General features: G+C 30.0%; 3 protein-coding genes across 7 annotated transcripts in view; all 3 read right to left on the bottom strand.

The window, feature by feature from the left end:
• Positions 1 to 3,630, bottom strand: part of LOC117180031 (disks large homolog 5) — a 33,431-nt gene extending 29,801 nt beyond the window's left edge. Inside the window, 4 exon segments of the mRNA XM_033372317.1 lie at positions 125 to 269; positions 1,264 to 1,281; positions 2,826 to 2,927; positions 3,577 to 3,630. Coding sequence (XP_033228208.1) covers positions 125 to 269; positions 1,264 to 1,281; positions 2,826 to 2,868 — 206 coding nt within the window. The 5' untranslated portion in view covers positions 2,869 to 2,927; positions 3,577 to 3,630.
• Positions 3,631 to 4,882: 1,252 nt separating this feature from the next.
• On the bottom strand, positions 4,883 to 7,300 carry LOC117180005 (aminoacylase-1-like). The gene is made up of 5 exons (XM_033372277.1): positions 7,190 to 7,300; positions 6,941 to 7,110; positions 5,746 to 6,249; positions 5,355 to 5,639; positions 4,883 to 5,074 (listed from the first exon to the last, which is right to left on the bottom strand). The coding sequence occupies exons 1-5, from the start codon at positions 7,281 to 7,283 to the stop codon at positions 4,931 to 4,933; spliced, it is 1,197 nt and encodes a 398-aa protein (XP_033228168.1). The 5' UTR covers positions 7,284 to 7,300; the 3' UTR covers positions 4,883 to 4,930.
• Positions 7,301 to 8,434: 1,134 nt separating this feature from the next.
• The window catches only part of LOC117179317 (rap1 GTPase-activating protein 1-like), a 367,846-nt gene continuing 358,857 nt past the window's right edge, over positions 8,435 to 17,423 (bottom strand). For all 5 annotated transcript variants that reach the window (XM_033370976.1, XM_033370978.1, XM_033370980.1 and 2 more), the window contains 4 exons: positions 15,981 to 16,259; positions 15,032 to 15,197; positions 12,100 to 12,954; positions 8,435 to 10,589 (listed from right to left, as the gene is read on the bottom strand). In XM_033370976.1, coding sequence (XP_033226867.1) covers positions 10,428 to 10,589; positions 12,100 to 12,954; positions 15,032 to 15,197; positions 15,981 to 16,259 — 1,462 coding nt within the window. In that variant the 3' untranslated portion in view covers positions 8,435 to 10,427. The remainder of the gene's footprint in view (positions 10,590 to 12,099; positions 12,955 to 15,031; positions 15,198 to 15,980; positions 16,260 to 17,423) is intronic.

The raw sequence follows: 17,423 nt of genomic DNA, 5'->3' as shown, positions 1-17,423 counted from the left end.
GGTTCAGAAATAATTGGTAGAAACTAAAAAAATGCCCCTTTATTTCTTTCGGATCCATGAACAAGAGAAAAAAATGAAATTAAAAGAAACGAAAGTGAGAAATAAACAAAAGAGGTGAACAAACCGTCGAATGATATCATTGTGTTTATGCCTAAGTAGCTGCAGCTGGTGCAATGCTTGTTCACATTGATTTTGTAAACCTTCATAGTCCCGGCATTCGAGGCCCCTGACAGGACTTCCGACACCGCCGTAGCCTCCGCTATCCCTCTCTACATGCGAGAAATTCAAGTCGAATCCAGGGAAACACATTGCAAAAAAACACGAAAAATAAAATAACTTTAAAACTTAAAAAAAAATTATCAGAAAAACAAAGTGTATTCGGGGTAAAGCAGCTTGTAAGGGAAATTGACAAAAAGTTTATGTAAACTTTCATTCGTTCCAAACTATTAATTGAATTAGTTGTTAAATAATTGGATTGGGGAAAAAAATAATTTTGACAATAATCTTTCGAATTTAAATGATTAGTGCAGACTCATATTGAACAAAAAACATGCAAAGTAGAATGGAAAATAAATATGAAAAGTGAAGATGAGATTGGGGTATGATACCGCGCTTTGACTTACATGCCATATAAATTATGATTGAAATATGATTTCAATGTGTGTATTTTTTAAGATAAATTAAACAATTTTTAGTTTGAAAATTATATCAAATATTTGTTGCTGAAATACATAGGGCATGTGACAGTGCAAGATTTAATTAATTTTTTAATATACTTGGCACGCTTATAAAAACAAATGGTGATACGAGAAGTAAAAAAAATACTTCAACTATTAAAACGTAATTTTTAATGCTTCAAGTATTTTAAAATATGCTGTAAGACCTTAATTTCTGCAAAAGACTTTTTCATCTGTTACCAACCAAACTGTTTTTTCGCAATTACTCTTTTGGCACGTATTTTAGAACAGAAACTGCATCACATCACTACTTTTCCAAACAAATAAAGCTATTTTTTTGTAAAAAACTAATATGAAAAGCATGAAACACGAGCGTTATTTGTAATTGTCGCCGTGGCTCGCACCGGCACCATACTCTAATCTCCCCCACTACTATTTGACAGAAATGAGTGGAAAAACTGTCTTTTCATAAAACAAACTAAACGTAACAAGGAAATTAATCATTGAAAAAGACACAATGGGAAAGATTCAAATTGCAAGCATTCAAACCAAAAATAAGTAGCTTTATTAAGATTTAAATCCTTACCCATATTGAGAGCTCCATCTGCAAATTAAAAAATTGTAATATTTAGTGGAAATCCGTATTATCAAAAATAATTTTTTTTTATTTTGTCTTTTACTATCTCAAGTTTTTTTATTCGAAATAAAAAACTAAAATCTTACGAACTACGCATTTTAAAGCAAAAAAAGGGCACATACAACATTTTTTTAATCAGAGTTTAAAATTTTATTTTCAACTTTACTTAAACATTACAAAAACTTCCAAAATCAACTTTATTTTGTTAAATTTGAAAGAAATACTTTTGTTCAAGTTTCACTTCTATGTTAGTATCTCTCTCAACGTTTATTTTGATTCTTGATAAGATTCATTTTTTTTATATGAAGGATAATAGGAAAGGTGTTACTCTAAAAATAATTAATTAATGCGAGCTACTCATTGCAGTGACTGGAACAATGTAATTAGAAGTGTTGGCTTTCACCAGAAAAGAAACCATGGGTCATGCGTTCAAGCATCGTGATTCACTTTTTTTTGCATTAGAGAAATTAGAAATAAAGAAGTTTAATTGCATTTCACTTTGGCAAATTTAAAGAACCCAAAAAAGACGTTTAACTTCCAATTAAATCAAAGGAAGGAGAGTTATAAATAATTGAATAAACTCTATTGTAATTCACTAATCCAATAAATATAAAACTCAACTTTGATTCCTAAACTCCAATTTTTAAAACATAAATAAAAGACCTTCTAATGTCATTTACGAAATGTGCAATATATTTTGAAACCCCGCATCTTTTATAGGATAAATTACTATAATCCTAAAATCAAAATGACAAAAATAATTTATCTTCTCGTTAAATATTTCTCAAGAAACTTAATTTTTCTACAAATAGAATTTTGGCAACTGTAAAATAAACTGTTGGGTCTCCAACGACTCACAAAAAATCTGGATGCCCTGCTTCGCCTCATACTCATTTTACGTGTTTTTAAATTATCTTCTTTTTATTATTTCTAAATAGGAAAGTCATTTTTGTCAGTTTCTAAAAAATTACTCGTACAAAATGCTTAATTAAAAAAAAGCATGACCCGATTGGCCCCGCCTGTCCTTGTAAAGAAAATCATAAAATACAGGTTTTACCGATACAAAATACGTTTTTAAATTGAATAACAAAGAATTATTATACATAATCAATAAATCGTTATAAAATGGTCTTTAAGCCACATAATACTATTTTTATTCATTATTATTTTGGTATAAAATACTGTTGAACTATTCAACTCTCTTTTTTTTTTATTAGAAAAAAGACTTTAGATATTCTGTGGGAATACCTAAAATTTCATTACTTAATTTTCAATATACTTTTTTTTGGTTTTAAAAAATTATTGCATTTATATGATGGATCGGAGCTTCAGATTCATTCACAATTTGGCACAATTAACATTCAAAAACAAAAGAAAGAAAAAAAAGACACTCGTATTGACAAAAAACAAATCGCATCCCTTTTGTTGAAAAATAAATAAATTTTTGATTACAATATAAAGGTAGAATAGAATGGAATCGAATATAATAGAATACATTTTTTTCAACTCACCACTGCTTCCAGCACTGTCCAAGGAAGACGCACCAGAAGCCATAATCTCCGATGAAACTGTACTACGTCCACTAGTCTAGTAAGGTAATCACTAGGGTTCGCCTGCAAAATAACGATGCGCTGTACTTCACGGAAGAGCGAACCTTTTGTGAATTAATAAAAAGTAGCCTTCACAATGACAATTCATGTATAGACAAATAGGCCTTCGCGGTCGTCAGAAATATATTTCAAGAACCCTCAATCTCCAAATCAGAATTAAAATCCATTCATTAATGAAAAATCGCAAATGGAAATTAAATCTTGGAAAATAGTCCCAGGGGCGGTCTTTTTATAAGCAATATTTTTCACATAAAAACCATCCATCGCAGTGGGTAGAAGGTAGAGCGTATGTTTTCGGAATGGTCATAGGGAATTAATCTACGTTTTGATGTGTCCGCAGAAACTCATTTTTCGCAAACACGGATTTACTAACTTTATTCACTATCTAAATTTTTTTTAAATCGCGACGTTAATTTGCGATGAAATCTCTTGGAGAGCGAGAATCGCTCTGAAGAGGAAAACGAAGAGCAGCTCTGAAAAGATGATTCCTTTCTATCGCTCGTTGCTAGGAATTCATTATTATAGAATCAAGTCGAGATACACCGCACAAATGATAAAAATCGAAGGAAAAAACTCCAAGCACAAATCCTCGCACCATTTTCCACGATTTGGGGGGATTATTAATACCACTTGACCACAATTAATCTCTCACCTGCTGCAACAGCAAGCCTGACAATTAGCCATTTTCATTAGTTACTGCACACTGGAACCAGTGCGGCGGCTCACGGTGTCGGTAATCTAGGCCACATATGTTAATATTTGTTTCCGATATTTCACAACGTGGCGCTAACATCGCAACACGGTCGGTAAATTGTAAATAAAAGTCGGTATTTGGAATTACAGCTTCTAATTTTTTTCAATAAATAATTTAATAATTACTATAATGGATTTTCTGTACCAGATAAACTTGAAGATAAGAACGTTGGAACGCAGTGAAAGTAATATTTTGGTTTTGGCAAACATCTTTTTCGATACTGATCGGAACCAGGAATTTTTTTAATTTTTAGAGGAAAAGTCTATCTCACTAGAAACATCACAAATTTCATATATCGCATGATATAATGCAATATTTAAAAAAAGTTTGATTTCAACTTTTCTTATAAATATTAAATTCAACTGTTAATGTTTCCAATAATGAAATCTTTCAGTTTCCAAATTCGTAATGCTAGAATCTTCTATTTTAAAAATTGTACATTTTAGGTCTTCATTTTTAAGCTTATATTTTCAGTGTAAAGAATTTTTAAATGCAGTTTTTAAGACTTACAATAAAAACAATTGAAAATTGAAAGTGTATTGAAAATTTAACAATAATCGATTTTACAAGACGATTCTGAATCTGTTGCAAATTAAACAATTGACCGATTTTAACGTTAAAAATGGAACTGTTTAAATTCTAAAGTTTGATAATGGCAAACAAATGTAAACGCCTGATTGAAACTGTATAAACTATTTTTAATCTTTAAATAATTCCAAATTAATATTGATTCATAATTCAACGCTTTTGTTCGATTTTAAATCCTATTCAATTAAAATTATTTGTCTCCTAATTTGAAAAGCGTTCCATTAAAAAAATGTTAATCGTATAATCATATGTTTTAATCAGAAATCTTTGAACTGTAGTGTAATTTACAGTTCAATTTATAATATTACTTCAAATTAAAATATTTCAACTTTAAGAGCGTGAATTTGTTATTTCAATGTTGGAAAAATTTTAGCGAACCGCGATAAAACCGCGAATTTTATTCCTCTATTAAAACGGGTACCCTGTATTTTGAAAATATTTCTCTTTACAATTTTTTATTTTTTACGAAATTTTGTAAAACTTTTATAATACGGGTAGGCAAATACATGTTTTCAAATTATATCTATTAATTATTATAAAATATATATCAATAGCGATGTTAGTTTTTTCTGAGTATATCTGAAACATTTATTAGCTTCCAGAAAACAAATGTATATAAAATAAGAAATATATAAATATTGAAAAAATAATCCATTCGTCTTTTTTATACATTAGCAATTTCGGGCAAAATCTTCATGAAAATTTCAATCCCTTTTAAAAATACATCCTTATTCAAAAACTCATTGTAGCTGTGCATAAGTATTGGAGTATTATTTATTGGTGTGAATCCCAAAGACGGTATTCCCATCTGAAAAAAGCATAAATAAAATGCTTTTTTCACTCATATAACAATTCCACACGCAATGAGATATCGAGCTGAAAAATTGAGAAATTAAATATAAGGCACCAAGAAACGTTTGTACGGTCCTAAATTTCAGAAACAACAAGTTTTTGTTCTATTTACAAAAATATAAAACCATGCAAGCGTTTCTTAGTACCGTTTATATAATTTCTCTTAACTCGATATTTTAATTCGCGTAGCCTTAATTAATTTTAATTTAATCAAATTTAAACAAAGAGAAACTTACACTTCGGAGAAATCTAGAATCTGATGCTCCAGCACGGATAATTGGGTTCAATTTGATGTTTAAATTATCGCAGGCTTGTTTAAATGCAGTCCAAAAAAGGTCGTCTAATTTTGTATTTGAAACATAAGGGTCTTTGATTACAACAGTGTAATAAACCCCTTCTCCAGCTTCTTTGCACCATCCTCTTATCATTTGTTCAAATTCTTCACGATTAACATCAGCAGCTAAACGAATATCAAAGCCAGCTGAAAGTTCTTTCGGAATGACGTTCAGCTGCACACCTCCCTGAATTTAAACAAAATTATACCAAACAAATCAATTTGATAAGAAATAAAGAAATTAAAAAATTAAAAAAAGGCAAGCGAGAAATTAATTAATCAGGTTCGAATACCTTAATCATAGTTAAATTAACTGAAGTGACATTTCCAATCTTGACAGCAGGATTTTTTAATTTATCTTTTTCAGTGGCTCTAAATTTCAAAAATCGATCAAGCACAATTACAAATTTGTCTCCAACTGTATTATCGAACAAGAGTGACCCATGACCAGAAGTACCAGAACAATGAACCCAAATTCGGAAAAGGCTTCGTTCTCCATAAGTTATAGAAAATTCCTCATTTGGGGAAGCAGTTCCTTCATCAAGTGCAAAACCTACGTTCAAGGATTTAAAATCTTGGGTTTCTGTAAATGTTTTCATTCCTTCATATCCCCCCACCTCTTCATCTGGCACCAAAGAAATATGAATCGTCCTTTTCAATCTAATCCCACTTAATTTTAAACGACGAACTGCTTCTAACTGCTGTATAGTAACACATTTACAATCTTGAGATCCTCTCGCATAAATATTTTCCTGTTCATCAATATACGCACTGAATGGTGGATATGTCCATTCTTCCTACAATTTCAATTAAAGTATATTATGCATCAAGGTGGAGAAGTGGGACTTTACGACAAACATAATTTTTTTCAATACGAGTCGTAGGCGAGTGTCTTCTGTTAAAAATAAATTTCAGCTTAGAAAAATAATTCACAAAATTTTGAATTTCAAAATAGAATGTTAATATTAGTGGGTCAAAAAAATAAAACATGAAGCCGACTACCTATTTAGGTACGAATTTTAAGGCCGAGGAAAGCTTGAAATGCTCAAAAATAATAATAATACTGAGAGTAAAAGGGCCCAAACATCCCAGTGTCCGAAGGACCATAAAGTGCCTTAAGTTCAAATGTTATTTTCTTGGTTTCATGACTAGTTTTACTTCGTAATATAACGCTTGCGAAGAAACAATACAACTTCAAAATTTAGCATAAGAAGCGAAGAAAGTTCAATTTTATAAAAAGTATCTTTCTTCTTCAATACATTTGTTTATTTATTCACGCTAAGTTTCTATATGTATGAAAAAAAAAACAATTTTTGGATTTAAGATTTTTTCTAATTAAAATGAGCTGAATGAGCGTTAATGGAACTTTCATTATGAAATAAAAAAACTAGGAAGTAAATATCCTCCACAATCTCCTTGTTAATTTAAAATGTAATTATCTTCTTTATATAAAATTAATGAAAAAAGGTTTCAGGCTTATCTACTTACAGAATAAGCCGGTACAACATCCATATGTCCGTTTAATAAAATTGTAGATTTTTCTGGCTCTGTTCCTTCCCACGTAATAACTACAACGGACTTACCAGGATTGACTTCAAACACCTTAACCGGAAGATCAAGAGATTTTGCCTGTTTTTTTATAAAAGCCACACATTCTTCTGTAAAAGAAAAAGTAACATAAAAAATGTTTTAAAAAATATTTATAGTTTTGTAATATTTTTTTTTTAATTCACTTACCATAATTAACATTAGGATGAAAAGTCGGAATTTGCAGATACTCACAAAAATTTTCGACAGCTCTTGTGTTCATTACGGACTCGCTGGATGTCATTTCATTTCGCGACTCGATCTATGCAACTAAAAATCTAAAGTTGTACTGAAATATTATTCCCACTTTCTCCTCTTTTAAACCGCAATCCTCAAGCTTCCTGATAAATTTTATCTGGTAGAAAGCGCAGTTATTTTTATCATCATTTTACTGAATGTATTTTATATTTGAATCGGTAAACAACTCTTTGCGGTTGATAAATTCGCAGGAAAAAAGAATTGGTTTAATGAAAATATTTGAATTGCAAAATTTAATAATGCCGAGTCACGCGCTCTATAATTTTGTTAAATGTTTAATTGGCCATATAAATTTAATCATTTAAATCGATCACCATATAGTCACCACCGATTCAGAAAAATTTCGTTGAATTTTGTTTTCATTTTTAATCGGAACTAGATTTCCCTAAATTGGTGGCGGCCGATTGAGATTATTGAAATTCGCATGAATCGGTATTCTTAAATTCTCCGATTGCAATAATTTGAATTAAATCGATTCTTTTTTCCTGGGTTAGTCTTTACATTAGTCAAATTTTAATTCAAGGCAAATAAGGATAAACAATAATAGAAAAAATTTAATTTAAATTTTAACAGCTTAAATGTTCTTAAAAATGTGATAGGTAGAGTTTAATAATAAAAATTAGAAAATTGAATTCCAGGTTGAACTATTTAAACTGGTACTATTTAGACCGAAAAAATTAGACTATTCATATCCAAATTTAGAAATATAATATGGAAAAAAATGTCCCTGGTAATTTATATATGTTAGGTTGGTATCCAGGAAAAATTAAAGATTGAAATGCTTTAGTGAATTTTTTTAAAATGTAGAATACAGATTAAATGATCGTCTTCTGAATTGAATTGACGCGTTGGAAATCAGTCCTGAATATTTAAATCATTTTTAATTTGTCAAATACTTTAGACCAAAACTTCCAAACTGAAACTTTTTCTTTTGTCACAAAAATGTAGGATAATTTATTTAATTTATTTTTAATTAATTTAATTATTAACATTTTAAACTTGATACCTCAATTCATGTGGACATTAGTTGTTGCAAGAAATATACAGGTAAAAGTAGGAATTGGATAATTATTGGCTTTAATCTAAAAAATATTTTAAAAATATTAAATATACTAAAAGAAAAACACATTATTTTCATGATCAGCGAATTTATTTCTGCTTCTTTTCGAGTCGGAAGTGGTGCACAAAAAACAGAATCAGGATATTTATATCAGCAACAGGATGCACAATATTGCACACGTCTCTCTATTTCAGTATCAGAGAATAATGATGAGTATCGTCACATTGTGCCGTTAGATTCGCGCCCCTATCGTCGAATATAAAATATATAGTATATATTCTACATCTGTATAGTTGTAGTACTCTTTCTCAATATAACAGTGCATCTTTCTTTAGTAGGTAATAATGATTTCTTTGATTTTGCAAGGCCAATGGAGAAATCACACTAGAGGTGGTAAACACGGTTTATAATTTTTACACGGAAGGCCTCTTTCTAACCGAATTATTTACATTCACCAAAATCTGCACGAAAATATTTCTCAACCAAAAAAAATCGCAAGCCCAACTTTCGAAGTTCCTCAAAACTTTCTCTGCAAAAAGAGATAATTCAACACAAAATATAAATATCCATTTACTCATTTACTCATTTACTCAATTAGCAAAATACTTTTCGAGAATTTTGTATAATTTATTATCAACGTTGGAAGTGATCGAAAGGTGGAAATATTTAGAGAAATATTTTTTTTTTCTATTATTGTATAGAAAAATAAACGAGTTCCGGAAGAGTAGGTAGCGAATTTTGTTTTTAAAAAAGGCTGTATGTACAGAGGACGCTTACGATGTAGGCAGTGGTAAAAGTGGTGTTGTAAATTTCATGAAACGTGCGTAAAACACGACGAAAATCCTTTTTTAGTAGAAAATTGGTGCTTATTAGCTAGTTTGCTAACACTTTGGACGTATGTTAATTGTTAGAGATTACGCTAGGATGCCGGGTGCGAAAAAATAAACTGAAAAGGAATTTTAGAAGAGAAAAAGGATACGCATAAGGACAAGGATAAGGATGAGGAAGGGATCTGTAGAGAAGGTAATCGAAAAAGAAAGAAACAAAGAAAAACATGGCTTTGCTAAGTTAAACTTTGGTATTGCTATGAGTGAGTCAATTCTAGATTTTGAAATCTGGATTGAAACTCGCCTATGTACACAAATGGTATAAAATATAACGAACATAGCGGTAATAAAATGATTAATAATATTAATAAATGATTATAATAAAATATAATATTAACTTATGTTAAATAGTAACGATAATAATACAGTTACTGTTAAAGGAAAAGAACAGCGAGGAGTCTAAACTCTAATTTTTGCTGAACGATTGTCTTATTTTATTCCTTTTATGCACCTGACATAGATGGACATTTTTCCTAAACAAGTTTGTACAGTTCTATAGAACAAAAACTACGTTATGCTGTTAGAACGCCGAAAACATCGCCTTATAAGGGAAGAAAGCTATCGCCTCTAATTTTTGTTTATTTGTAGCACGAAATGAAATCTTTAAGATTTAATTCGATTCGAAGAATCGCTGTCTAAACGTCCATTGTTGTGCAGGACTACTACGTTCCATTTTTAATCGTAGTGCCACAGTTAATCTAATTTTTAAACACCGCTTGATACTTTTTTTCAGCACGGTGTGACTAACATTGTACGTTATGACATTCTTCTCTATACATTGACTACAAGAGGGCTTCTTAAAAGCTACTAATAAATTAATCGTTAAATACTCAAGTAATTTGGAAAATTACTCGTACTCTCACGGTTGAGATCTGTGCGTCTCTCCCTGCATTCGACAAAAATGCAACATTCAGTTTGACAAAAGATCGTCGTCGATCCTTTTTTGCCTATGACTTATCAACTTTGTACCAATAACTATTCAACAAGTTCCACCCGTCGGACGATAAATTGGAATCTTCTTTCAATTTCCTAATCTCTTCATTGTCCTCGCCGACCGATAAAACGATAAATGCCTATAAACTTCTGTCACCTTGTTTTTTTTTTTTTTTTTTTTTTCAAGAAATATTATATATTCTAGTAAACAAGGTGTCGAAAATTTGTTCATGATCCGTACATTAGTTCTTCAGACTGTTGACGTTTGCTGGTTGTTGTTATCTAAAGGAATACTTGTAGAACATTCTTTCAGCATCGTTCTTAATCGTAGGATTTCTTTTGAGGCGGACGACAAATCGGATTGCAGTTGTAGTTCTTTCTCGCGGAGTCGCTTGATGTCCCGTTGACAGGTCTGGAAATATGAAAAAATAGGAGTTTAATATGAGGTTCTTAAAAGATGAAAAGAAATAAACAGAAAGATCATCAATTGAAATATTCAAATATCAAATCATAGGTCTTCAATGTTCTTCACTTTGACAATTTAAACCTAAAAAAATTAATACTAGTAGAAATTAATTTTCACAATAAAATACAATAAAGTACACTAATGTGTAAATTGTAATTTTTTTTGCATAAGTTTATGAATAACTTTCAAAATGTTGTGAGTGCCTGAATTCCACTAAAACTATTGTAGTTTCTAGTAAAATTATTTTTGTAATTTTCTATTGTTGAGAATAAATTAATTAAAAATTAGGTATTGAAAGATGCTGAATATTTTAAGTTCGAAAATATCATATTTTTCAAATCCAAAACTTCAAAAAATCGAACATTTAAAGTGATTACACATATTTCGTAAAATAACAATGTATAAGATTTCAGGTACAAAAATAATTGCACACTGCCATATTCATTGTTATAAATGAAGAATTTTTAATGGTTAACTTTCAACATGTGAATATTCTAAAATTTTCAAAATTACATTTAAAAATGTTTTAAATTAATAATTGAACGATTTTAAGCTTTGTTTAGATTTGAAGATTTTTAAATTTTTATAATGGTGAACTTGGAGCGTTTTTCTTACTGGAATCCTTTAAAGTTGAATTATTTTCATTCAACGCACGGAAATTTTAAAATTTAAATGAAAATGCAAATATTTCTCAATTTTAAACGATTAATTTTGTAAAGCAAAAAATTGCACAGGTCCCTCTTTTTCAGTATCAGAGAATAAAATTAAAAATTTTAATAAATAAAATTAATTATTATTTTATTTTAACATTTTTAAATTTAGAATGGTGAACTTGAAGCGTTTTTTCTACTGGAATCCTTTAAAGTTGAATTATTTTTATTTAAACGGTCTCAAATTAAACAAATTCTGTTGAAAAATAAAAATGTGGAAAATGGAAGAATTTTAACTGTACATTTCACACCAAAAAATTAAAAATCGGAAATTTTAACAGTTAAATGAACAGCCAAATATTTCTCAGTTTTAAAAGATTCATTTTTCCAAGTGTTCAATAAGAAATTGTTCAGTTTTACAATGTTTTCTAATTAAGAATTTACTTATTTGAAATTATGTGAAACTTGAAAATAATTCATGAAGCTTCAATCCGAAATTTACAATTGTGAAACTGTTGAACTATCAAAAGCTGCATTAAGAATGTTTTTAAATCTGAAAATGAAGGGTTTGAGATTGCTGAAGAAAATTGAACTACTAGCAAAGCTTTCTACAAATAGAATTTTTGAAACTCGAAATAATTTCAAATCGAACTCACTAAAAATTGAATAGTTTCATCTGAAGAAGTGACATTTGAAGTGATTTGAAATTCCTAACAATTAAAAAAAAAAACAGTCAAAAGAATAAATTTACTCTCATTTCACGGTTTTTCCGGAAGAGATTAACAAGATCCACATAATCAACGTACCACATTCTGCCTCAATAAGTCCAGCTTGTCGCACTTCAGTCTAGTGACCTCCATCCTCAAAGTCTCATTCTCAGTCGTTCCTTCTTTGGCAGGACATCTCGCAGCATCGTGTGTTTCCGCCGAGCTCATTGATTCTAGACCAGTATCACTATCCGGATAAACAGCCTGATCCAGTTCCAATTCGCTATTTAAAGAACTATCGTCACTTTCAGATACAACTCTCTGCGTTCCTTCGGCCTTTTCACCCCTCTCTTCCCTTTTCCTCAAATTCTCATGAGTCAATCTCTGAAACGAGGAGGATGCAGAGGTCGCGACCTTGTCAACAATCGTCGTATCGTTACTCGCGAGGCCATTGGTTGATGATGTAGATTCTCTTCGATCCACTTCATCTTGTTGCAAAGTCGTTACACTGCTGTCCTGGTTATCAGTATTCGACAAACTGCTATCCTGGCTTCCTAGACTCGCACTTCCGTGATCAGAATCCCTCCTCAAGGTCAAATCAGGTGAACCAATGGGACTGGAAGGTTCAGTGGAACGTTTGCTGCTGATTTTTGAGGTTGATTGACGATTGCTGGGTGGACTGGGTTCAGATTGTCCTTTTTTCGAAAGCTGCTGGGGCACACTTTCGGTTGAGGCGTTTCTCACTCGGGAAATTAAAGCTTTTCGAACGGTGTCAATAAAGCGGTTGCCACTTCCTCCACTTCCTGATGTCGATACTTCGCTAGACGTTGGACTCACTGGACAATTTCCAGCTGCAATTCCTGGCCCGAGGTTCGATCCTCCACCAAGGAACTCGTTAGTTTTTGCTTGTAAATCCTCTGTCAGTGATTCTAGAAGAGCTGACCTTGTTCGCAACTGGAATATAAGAAAAATGAGTTACTAAGAAGTGCTTTAAGTCGATTATTAGAGTTTTCGGCTATTTAATAATAGTAGTCGATCTGCCGGTAAAATATAAAATAAAGTGCGGAAAAACTACTTTTATTTGATTTCTAAATGCTTGAATTTGAAAATCCTCTACATACCCACACAGTTTAATTGTAAAATGATTTCATATTCAACGTTTTGAATTGGGAGCAATTTTCAACAATTCAATCTAAAATTATTTAATTTTGGACCATTTTAGTTCAAAATTTTTTTATTGAAAAAATGTTTTTTTCAATGTGAAATTCGATTTTGCATGTTTTAAACTTACAATTGTTCAACTATTAAGATTTTCTATTTAAAATTGTACAATTTGAACGATTTAAATCTCAAATGGTCAAATTTGGAATATTTGCAATTGGACTATAAAGGCTCCAACTTTAAAATAAATATTGTGTGATTTATTAATTTTCGATCTAAAATTATTCAATTTTTAATTGATTATCTGATATTATGTAATCATACACATTTCCAATATTTTCAACATAAAAATAAGTCATTATAAATTTACAATTATTAAAGTGCGTATACATATTTACGTATCAACGTTCAAATACTAAACGATCTAATTATAAGTATTTTAGTTTAAATTGATTTAATTTAAAAGTTACTTAATTCAAAACTTTTTATTTTTCAATATTAAAATACTTAAATTTTTGTAGTTTTAGTATGCAATTATTCCGTTTCGAAACGTTTTCAATTTATAATTTTTGAAATATTGAGGTTCTATTTTGAAGCAATGCACTTTTGAACGGATTAATTTCATTTTATTTGATGTAGATATAGATGTAGAAATAAACTTCTAGATATAATTTACATTAAAGTAAATAGCTTCGTAACAGTTATCGAAAATTATATACCTAAAATATAATCATTTCTCTTGTATTATACAAATTTGATAAATTTTTTAATAATCCTGTAATTGATCTTGCATTATTTTAAATAAATTAAATTAAATTTGAGACCAAACAATTTAATCTCTCAATCTAAAATGGTAGAATATTAAATATTTTAAACTTTAAATTATTCAATTACAAACACTAACAATTTAAAACTTTCTAATTTATCAAGTTTCAAACTGAAACTATGAACATTTTGAACGTTTTTCATTGTTTAATTTAAAAATGATTATATGAGATAATGATAAATTATAACAATCTTGGTGATGGAAAATTACAAACTTCAGACAAATTAAGACCCCATAGTGTTACACATTCTTTATTTTGAATACAATCAACGTTTCAAGAGTCTATTCGCTCAGGAACATTAGTTCAATTTGGTCAATCTATATTTAGAAACAAAATTTTTCATCATTAGAACCCACCCTCAAAATTACAAAATTGTCGATTACATAATCTGTAAATATTAATAGTTGTAATTGTAAATATAAGAAATAGATTTAAAAACTAATCTAAATAATGAAGATTGACACATTCAAAAGTGAGGTAACAAAAATAAAAAATGCAATGCCAGTTTGACAAAATAAGTATTTGCTTAATATAAAACAATTTGCAACAAAATTTTAATTTTAATACATGTAACAAAAATTGAATATTTTATTTTTAGAAACTCTCTTTTAAGTGTGTTAATCTTCATCATATAAATTACTGAATTTAATGAATTTCTTACATTTACAATTTTTTAGTGCAGAGGATGGATTATAATGATAAAACAATTTGTTTACAAATACAATTTGGCCAAATTGCACTAATGTTCCTGATGAGAAGAGCGGATACTCTCGAAAAATTGAATTTATTAAAAATAAAGGATTTGTAACACCATGAGGTCTTAAATTCCCTGAAGTATGTCATTTTCCACCAACAAGATTGTTATAATAAACATTTTGAATAAAAATATATTTTTTCAACAGTACATAAGATAATTATTGTTATTTCAAAAGGAAAATAACCAAATTCTTTAAAAAGAAGATCAAATGTGACAAAGACTTGAAATCCCTGAATCAGATTTAAAAAATCAGCTTAAATAATTGTAATTTAAAAATATGATTTACTTCAAGTTTGGAAAATTTTTCGGCTTTGTAGGCAGCATTTTCAGCATTGACGAGTTTCGTGAGAAGGAACTCTTTGAATTCAACGCCTCTTAAAAATACAGCAGGCGTAGGCAATGGGGGTCCGAACCATGGAACGTCATCACGAGATGTTATGCTCACTTTGTACCTAAAAACAAAGCAAAAATATTCTTATATTAATACTACCGTATTTAAAATACTCTGAAATTCTAAGAACAGTTTACATTTTTTACTAACTTTGTAAATAAAAATTATTTCAGATAGAATTAAATACAAGTGGCTTTAAAGTTTAATAGTTCGAATTGTTAAAAATAAAATAATTTTAGTTTTCACGACAAAGCAGTTCAAATATAAAATATTTTTAAATGCTAGCCATACTGAAAATAATTAAAAAATTCACGGCTTGAAATTTAAATCGTCCAAATATAAACTCTTTTAATATATTTTACCAGTAGAAAAGCCACAAATGTCGAATAGAACTTTTTCCTTATTCCTATGATTTTAACATTGTTTTTTTTAAACAGGTGTTCATTAAACAAAAGTTATCGCCTGAAGATCGTTCACTAAAATGCTGTGAAAATTTGAAGACGTTCAGGATCTCTAAAAATGTATTGAATCTGATAATAAGAATTTTATAAAAGACATTTTACTAAAGTTCAAGTACCACTACAGTTCTAATTTCGATTTGTATCCTTTTGTCGCTTCGACCCACCCAAATTAAAATACTAGAGCCTAAAAAGAAATTCCTTTTCTTTTAAGTGCATTTACCAGCCCAAACATAAAAAAATCAATAAAAACTGAGGATAAAAGTTGTTGACTTTAAAAGATTTCAAGCCGAGAGAAGTGGATCTTTTTTCTTCGATATTTGTTTTTCTTTGTAGAAAGGTTTCGCGGAGCATGTGTAGGAGTGTTGCTTTGTTTGTGTGATTACCTCGTGTTAGGAGTGCAAGGATCGATGACCTGCACGACGATGAAGGCGTGAAGGAAGTGGCTGGCGATCATGTCTGGACTAAAGGGCGTAGGTTCCTCTTGGAAGATGATGGCGACGATGTCATTTCCAATGTGCCTTTTTCGCTGCAATTGTTGCGAGTCTCCGGGACTGTAAGGAAGGAGAGAGGCTACATGGAAGAGAACCTCTCGACCTCGGAATACCTCGTACACCGCGGAATCGCCAGTTTGCCCATGCCTCGTATCTAAACCGCCGCGATACCTGTGGAAAGATTCAACACGCTCATGACATAACATTCATAACTCGGGATAATTTCCGAGCGAAACTGCTCTACAAATAACCAGAGGAATTTTTTACTTGCAAATTAGAGAGATTTAGGTCAAGATGAAATCAGTTTGAAAGGGACCAATTTCGTAGGTGTTTAGCAATTTCTTGAAAGTTTAACATTTCGAGTCGGAAATTCAAGTTTCAAGTCTAAGGGGTCGTTCAAAATGGAGGAGCGGGGCTTAATTCAGAATGTAACATTGTTCATCGAACATTTTACAAGTTTCTAAAAGTATGCTTTTGCAGATTTCACACTCTTTACCCTGTTCCACTTTTTTCACCTGTTTTCAAGAAACTTCCACTTATTCACCATTTTTTGCTTCAAAGAGAACTGAATCAATAGAACTCACTATAAAAATTCGACTATTTTTATTTAAAAGTTAATTCTTTTTGGTACAGAATTCATCTTGTTTTGGTTCAAAATTCAGAAGCTTCTATTGAAAATGCAACTGGCTTTGGTTGAATGTTTAATTTTGTTTGTTTCAAAATTTTATTGAAAATTAATTTTTTTAGCTTTAAAATTTAAATATGTATTTGGTTCAAAATACATCCGCTTTGATGACAAATTAATAATATGGTTGTTGTTGAAAATTCATGTTTAAAAAAAAATGATTAAAAATCATCTTTCTTGGTTAGAAAATTAAGTTTTTTTGTTAAAAAATTCGCCATTTTGGTTTACAAATTTATCTAGTTCGTTGACAATTCAAAATTTTCTAGTTAAAGTTTAATATTTTTTTATTGAAAATTCGACCATTTGTTTCAACATTCACCTTGGTAAGTTAAAAAATTCAACTATTTGGTTGTAAGCGTACCTGTTTGGTTGAAAATTCAACTATTTTTTTGAAAATTCATCGTTCATTATTGAAAATGCAATATATTTCGACTTTAAATCTAAGGAATTTAAATCGTTTTACATTGAATTCAATACGGTATCTAAATTATTTTATTTAGAAGAATCGATTCAGCTATCGTCATATTATTCCTTCAATTTCGTGAAAAAGTACTCTATTTCCCTCGTTTTAAGATCATTTGGACTGTAAAGTCTGCGTGTATCAAATTAGGTCGAAAAAAATTTGACTTAGAAGTGGAGGGGGGGGGGGG

This window comes from Belonocnema kinseyi, chromosome 9 (assembly GCF_010883055.1).
Source record: "Belonocnema kinseyi isolate 2016_QV_RU_SX_M_011 chromosome 9, B_treatae_v1, whole genome shotgun sequence".
In the NCBI taxonomy this organism is placed as follows: domain Eukaryota; kingdom Metazoa; phylum Arthropoda; class Insecta; order Hymenoptera; family Cynipidae; genus Belonocnema; species Belonocnema kinseyi.
Note: the sequence above shows the minus strand (reverse complement) of the source record. Positions and strands in the feature narration are given on the sequence as shown.